The sequence below is a fragment of the Vigna unguiculata genome, chromosome 3 (genome assembly GCF_004118075.2).
Source record: "Vigna unguiculata cultivar IT97K-499-35 chromosome 3, ASM411807v1, whole genome shotgun sequence".
Classification (NCBI taxonomy): domain Eukaryota; kingdom Viridiplantae; phylum Streptophyta; class Magnoliopsida; order Fabales; family Fabaceae; genus Vigna; species Vigna unguiculata.
This window is the reverse complement of record NC_040281.1, coordinates 1,180,003-1,186,573: the sequence shown is the minus strand read 5'-3', so window position 1 is coordinate 1,186,573 and position 6,571 is coordinate 1,180,003. Positions and strand designations below refer to the sequence as shown.

Sequence of the window (6,571 nt, the reverse complement as noted above, 5' to 3'; positions counted from 1 at the left end):
TTTAAAAAAGAATTTGTCAAAATTATCGTAGTTTTTTTTTTTATTTGATTTGCTTCATTATGTACATAATCATTTGTGTTACTATATTTCCTCCTTGTGTGCATACCGTTTCTCTGACCGTATTTCATTTTTCTCTTTACTTTGTTTAGTTAGATTCGTTATATAACATGGTTATGTATAAAATCGTTGTCGTATATGCCACGTGTAATGACAATATTTAATGATTAAATCAATCACAATTCAAGAATCCTGAATAAAAGAAGTTTCTTAGTTAAATTGTTTTATTTATTTCTATTTTTCTATTTACCACAATTTTCATTCAGCTTCTGACTTGTTCAAATTTTCACGTACCAAAAAATCTAATGTATGTCATCATTAATTACCACACTAAACTTGCACATTATTATCCAAATTAAAAATTAACCACCTGTACAAAATACTCAAGGTAGGTATATTTAAAACTCGAATTTCATTTTTTTGACGTGTTTGATTTGATGGGATTGTACAAACGAGAGAGTAATGTCTACTTGGGCTTATACAAACTGATCCTTTAAAATTGTAGAAATTAAGTAAGAAGAAGATGCATGCATAGAAGCTTCTTCCATTGATGACATGTGTGGTTTGAAGTAAAACATCGAAAACCCAAATTACAGTGACCATGGCCATGTTGCTTCAAAGCAAGAAACTCCTTCGCTTATCTCTTTCGCCTCGGATACCTTTGCTCTCTGCCACAATAAATAAACAAAAATCAGTATTCTTCTACCTATATTCAAGACACGTTATTTCTATAATATTATAATAAATTATTCACTTTGCTTTGCTTCCTCTCTCTCTCTATATATTACTTTAGTCTTATATTTGCAAAATGTGACAAAATTTCATTTCATTTAGTCCATACAATAGTTTATAAGGTCGAGACAATAGTGGAGATGTACAAAATCTCAAAAAGTGGAAAGCTATTCTTAATAATGTTATCCATACCACAACAACCAAATGTTTGTGACCACACAGAACGAACAACACTAAGACAAACATATAAGTTTGATAAAGAAACATTTAGCAGTAGGCACCTGCATTGTTTCTAAAGTATCTGACTCTGAATTGAAGTCGTAATAGCCACTTGCTGCACTAAGCTTCATGGACAAGAACTACATGTAAAACAAACATTCGTAGATATTAATGTTACGTTTCAAGTATGTTTTTTGCTAGAAACAACTGATCCAATGCTACTTTTTTCTTTTTTTTTTTAATTAATTATACCTCCACTTGATGCTGCAAGGACTGCACATAGTTTATGATCTCGTCCAACATTATTGCCATACCCATCGTCTGCAAAATCAGAGATTAACTATTAAAGTAAGACAAATACTGATTCGGTATAGTAAAAAAAATGAATATCATCGAATCTTTTACCTTGTAACATCCTGGGACAATGTTCTGCAAGCACCTAAGTTTTTCATTGATTTTCCCTCTTCTAACCTGAATAACAATAAATTAAAAAATATTTGCATCTTAATCAGCACAAAAAATGAGATTTAGTTAGAAAGTATATATACCCTCTCTGCTAAACTGTGACTATCTGTAGCTTGACCTCTTTTGGCTCTAACATGAACTACTTGGTTTGGTTTCTTGTCTTCTACCGCATTCCTTTTCACTCTCTTGACTCTTCCACAACTCTGAAGAAGACAGCAAATAAATCATGAATATCTGCATATAACTAAACAAATCGTGCATGAAGAATACAATAAGATGAACAAAGCCGCAGAAAGTTTACATTTTTTGTCTTGCTTCCACTCTCAGAAATATCAGGAGTTGAGTTACCGGAACTGGGATCACACATATCAGTTGCTTCCCTCTTTTTACCTTCATGAACTTCGTTTAACGCTGGAACTGCATTGTGATCGAAAAGACCCGAAAAATTCTCTTCCAAGTTTCCTGGAAATTCAGGTTCTGTAGAGCCCAATAAGCTGTCAAACGGCACCAAGTTATGAATTTCCATGTTATCGATATCCAAGAAAGGAAAAGAGGGTCTGAAGCTTTGAAAATCTGCCATGTGATTTATAAGAGAGGTTTTGAAAGGTTTTAAGTGGTATCTGGATAATGTGGCTGAGTCTGGTATTTATAACGTAGGATTAGTCTAACTGACCCACGTGGCAGCTCAAGGTTCTGAAGGTTGGGCCCATGCTTTGTGAGACAAGCACTGTAATATGGGTCAATGCCTTTGTGAGGAAAGCATGGTCTATTCTTTGGAGCTTTTGGAACTTTTAATTTGATGACAAAAAAAGAAACCTTTAATTGGGATCCCTATCTTTCAGATCCTTCATCAAAGTTTTAACTGTAGTGGGAAAAAGGGTAGTTTTCTGTAGGAGCACATAGTTAAGGGTTCAAACTCTTCCCATATATCAACATTGTGTTTTTCTAGAGTGGAACTTAATCTTCCTACTTTTAGTGCTCCAAGATATTTAGTCTCTTCTTTCTGCAATTATTTCAACAAGCAAGGTCTATTTCCTAAACGTTTACTTCTAAATTCTTACTCAACTAACAATGTCTAAAGAAACCATATGGCGAAATAGCAACAGTTGTTGGTTACCCTATATACCCAATTGTTGTTGTAGGTCTTGCAAAAGTGGAGATGGTTTGAACATTGGTATTCAAAAACAAAGTGTTAAGTTTGGGACAATCTTCCCTATAGAAGTAAGGCCTCACTGCCCCTTTTCAAATCCCTAATTTGACAATTTGAATGTAAGAAATTTTGTCATGTTATAAACGTGGGAAGAAGTTGCCCATGCAGTTGCATTTAATGTTTAGCATATAATAAGGTACTACCATTTACTAAGATGGCCTATGGATGGCTACTAATTAGGTTTCATTCACCTAACACATAACTGAATTTGACCTTTGTTAGAACCTTTTCTACTTTCTACACCTTGCTCCCCATTCTCCTACTTTCTCTTTGTATATTTTAGTCTATATTTGTTTTTGTTTAAAAATATGTAGAATTGGTTAGAATTGATTATTTCGATTTATAAAATTAATTAAAGGGTAAAAACATCATGTTGAATGAGAAACAACTAATTATGATTTTTTCGTTAAAAGATTAATTTAGTTGGAATCAATTCTCGAATACTAAACCTTTAACATCATGAAATAGTTCAGTTTTAGCATTTGATAAACAAGTAATGAAGTAAATAAAATGAATTATCAAGAAGCTTCTCACTTACTTCCAAACTTGACATCCAAAGCTTATCCAGGTGCGTAGGATTCAACAGTTCGTATATGTTATTTTTCTTCTTCTTTCATAATACTGGCATATAACTTTGTTGTAAAAGTCTTTTTATGCAATCATACACGCTTTACTTGTATGGTATCACGTTGGAAAATGATAAAACAGGGCATGAATCTATCAACTTTTGGACCAAAATATCATTTCATAGATGGTGCCCACTGATTTAGGTAGAGCTATGGAGGTTTAACTTCATCCTTCACATCATTCATTTTTCTTTTCTTTTTATGCTTTTTTTTTAATACTTCACGTCACTCATTTTCAAACGAGACTTTTATAAGTGACCCTTGTATTATAAGATGGGCAATTTCTTCCTCGATATGCTTTCAAAAAATTATATATTAATTGATAGAATCTAATTATAAGATGAAAATTTCACATTTAGTATAAATAAAAAAATTGAGTGATATAAGAAAAATAAAAACTCAGAGACATTGAGATTTGAGGTTTTATGCTGAAAGTTGCATAAGATTTTTTTCTATGGACAACTCATTTTTTAGAAGTGGTCAATCCTTTTAGTCTACCCTAGCAAAAATATTTTAACGGTAATATCAAAGTTGATGATCTACCTTGGTATTCAGAAATGCATTTTTTTTACTTTGTATTTTAAATACAATATAGAAATTTACGAGCGAGCAAGTTTAAATTATGGAGGTTCAAGAAGAAATGACCTATAAGATGTCATCTATCTATGATCCATTCAAACTTTTATTGGGCCAAAAATATTTGCAACTGGGCTTTACTACTTTCATTATACTTCTGCTAAGGTCATTCTAAAATTATTTTTTTATAAAAATACCATTTACAAAAATACACTTTTATTATAAAATACACAAAAAATATTTTATGCCAAAAAAAATATCACACGTGAACCAAAAATATCTGTCCGTGACATTTTTTAAAGATAACTAACCAGGTGAATTTTTTATTTAGTTAAAGTAATTTTAAAATACGGAGATGATATTTTTACAATCTTTATTTCATATAAATAGTTATAAGAAAATAATAATTTAAATTAATGAAAAAATAACTTTTTATATTATTATACATTTTTCAACTAATTATAAATGAAAAATAAGTGTTTTGCGGTTGTTTGTTTTGTAAAATACTTAAACTGATATTTTAAAGATAATTTTACTTTTTCAGATACATAATTAATCAAATAATATATTTATTTTTTAATAAAAAATAATTTTACGTGTTATGTTATTTTTTCGGATTGATTTCTAATGTGTACTTTTATCTTTATAGTAATCCCGATTAATTTGGTAAAAAATAATGAATTAAAATGATTATATATGTTTAATATTTTTTATAATTAATATCATAAATATATATTTTTTATTTGTAATATTATGATTACCAAAATGATGTTATTTTAAAATGATAACTACTTTTTTATGTAATTTAATAATATCATACCAAAATTATGATTACTAAATGTTATTGGATAGTTTTCACACCCATAGTTGCTTATATGACTATATTTAAAATGTTTAAAACAAAGTTATAAATTAATTCTGTATCAATTAGAGCTGGTAATTTGATCAAAGACCTATGGATCAATCCTAACTCACTTTGAATAAGTTCTTTTTTTTAAGATGTCACTAAATGAGGGAAAAAAAATCATTTATAAAGTCTTTCTCAAAGTGGATATGGTCTGGCTCAAGATAGACTTGATCCTATTACAAGACTTTAATTAACACTTAAAACATATTCAGTATGAATGAAATGTTGAGTCGAGTTGCGTCAGACAAAATATTGAGATATGTTCTTTCGAACCAAGATCGATAGACAAAAATTTAAAACAGACCAAAAATCGATAAAATCGGTGCGTGTCCAAAAGTCAATATAGTTTTCATATTCATCGTGACTTGTATAACCATTACTATATTTAAAACATATTGGCCATGGTTTTTTTTTTCGCCCCCATCCCATTAGGGCGATGACCAAGTTATGGGGAATGGGCAAATTGACGGCTCTAGAGATACCACGTGGTGTGTTTTTATAGTCAAGAAACTTTACACTTTGAGTAATTCATGGTTAAAAAACGTAAGAGACAGAGAGAATACAGGTGTAGGAAACGCTGTGATAATTCATGCAGAGGTGGATTCATGGTACTAAATATCAAATATATATGGGCCCATCTATTATCAAACTTCAATTCTCTTCTCCATTCCATTGGTTGTGTTTTTGCTAAATACTTGTACAACTTTGTCACTCAACCTGTCTTGTCTATTGTCCCTTCCAGATCTACAACAATTACAAATCTAATCCAAAACGTTGACATCATCAAAGATGTATCCAAGTTCACAAGATGAAAATGCCATACATAGATCTAAATTTCTTAAATCATCCACCTCGATCGCTATTGGTTCATCTTACTTCAAATCACTTGTTTAAGTATATAAATTTAGGAAAATTAAGCTATCATTCTCATTTTTTTTACTATCATTCTATTTTTTTTTTACGTGATTTAGTGTAAGTTATTGATTTTTTCAAAGGTAATACTGGAAATAATCCAGGTATGAGTCAAAAAATCTCATATTTGATAAAATAGACAAAGTTAAACACTGTATAAGAATAAAAACTCATAACACCATTACCTTAAGATTTTGGAGTAAAAGTAGTGTCAAATGTTTTATATGTATAAGACTAATGTCATATAATACAAAACCACAATCTCTCAATGACTATAACCATATATGAAAAAACAAATATAACCCAACAATGGTATGAGAGCCAATGATTATCATTTTGGAGTAAAAGTGGTGTCAAATGTCTTATATGTGTAAGACTAATGTCATATAATATAGAACCACAAGCTCTCAATGACTATAACCATGTATGAAAAAATAAATATAATCCAAGAGTAGTATCAGAGCCGATGGTTACCATATTTGGACAAATGTCATATAATATAGAACTACAATCTTTCGATGACTATAACCATATATGAAAAAACAAATATAACCCAATAGTGATATCAGAGTCAATGATTACCATATTTGGAGTAAAAGTATAATCAAATGTCTTATATGTGTAAAACTAATGTCATATAATATAGAACCATGATCTCTACCGCTAACACTTTTAACACAACCTTTTACCATTGGTAAATGATTGATTAATGAAACCAAACAAAATCAGGATGAAATTCATCACATATGTGCTGAACTGATTTGGTTATTTTCAAATATGAAAAGAACCCGTCATTGACAAACAAATCCCATTGAATTCGAATAGAAGGAGACAATTTAACATTAGCTCTCCTACAGTTTTCTTGAC

General features: G+C 30.1%; 1 protein-coding gene across 1 annotated transcript; it reads right to left on the bottom strand.

Annotated features, from left to right (window-relative positions):
* Positions 1–459: 459 nt before the first annotated feature.
* On the bottom strand, positions 460–2,075 carry LOC114179606 (transcription factor BEE 3-like). Its single transcript, XM_028066014.1, has 6 exons — positions 1,775–2,075; positions 1,557–1,676; positions 1,414–1,479; positions 1,261–1,329; positions 1,071–1,148; positions 460–725 (listed from the first exon to the last, which is right to left on the bottom strand). The coding sequence occupies exons 1-6, from the start codon at positions 2,051–2,053 to the stop codon at positions 648–650; spliced, it is 690 nt and encodes a 229-aa protein (XP_027921815.1). The 5' UTR covers positions 2,054–2,075; the 3' UTR covers positions 460–647.
* Between the last annotated feature and the right edge of the window lie 4,496 nt (positions 2,076–6,571).

Bases quoted from the DNA above. Each gene is read 5' to 3' on its own strand.
- LOC114179606 (XM_028066014.1), bottom strand. From the start codon at position 2,053: ATGGCAGATTTTCAAAGCTTCAGACCCTCTTTTCCTTTCTTGGATATC. The intron at 1,330-1,413 runs GTAAAAGATTCG...CTGATTTTGCAG, and splicing joins TTGTCCCAGGATGTTACAAG to ACGATGGGTATGGCAATAAT. The intron at 1,149-1,260 runs GTATAATTAATT...TTTTACATGTAG, and splicing joins CCTTGCAGCATCAAGTGGAG to TTCTTGTCCATGAAGCTTAG.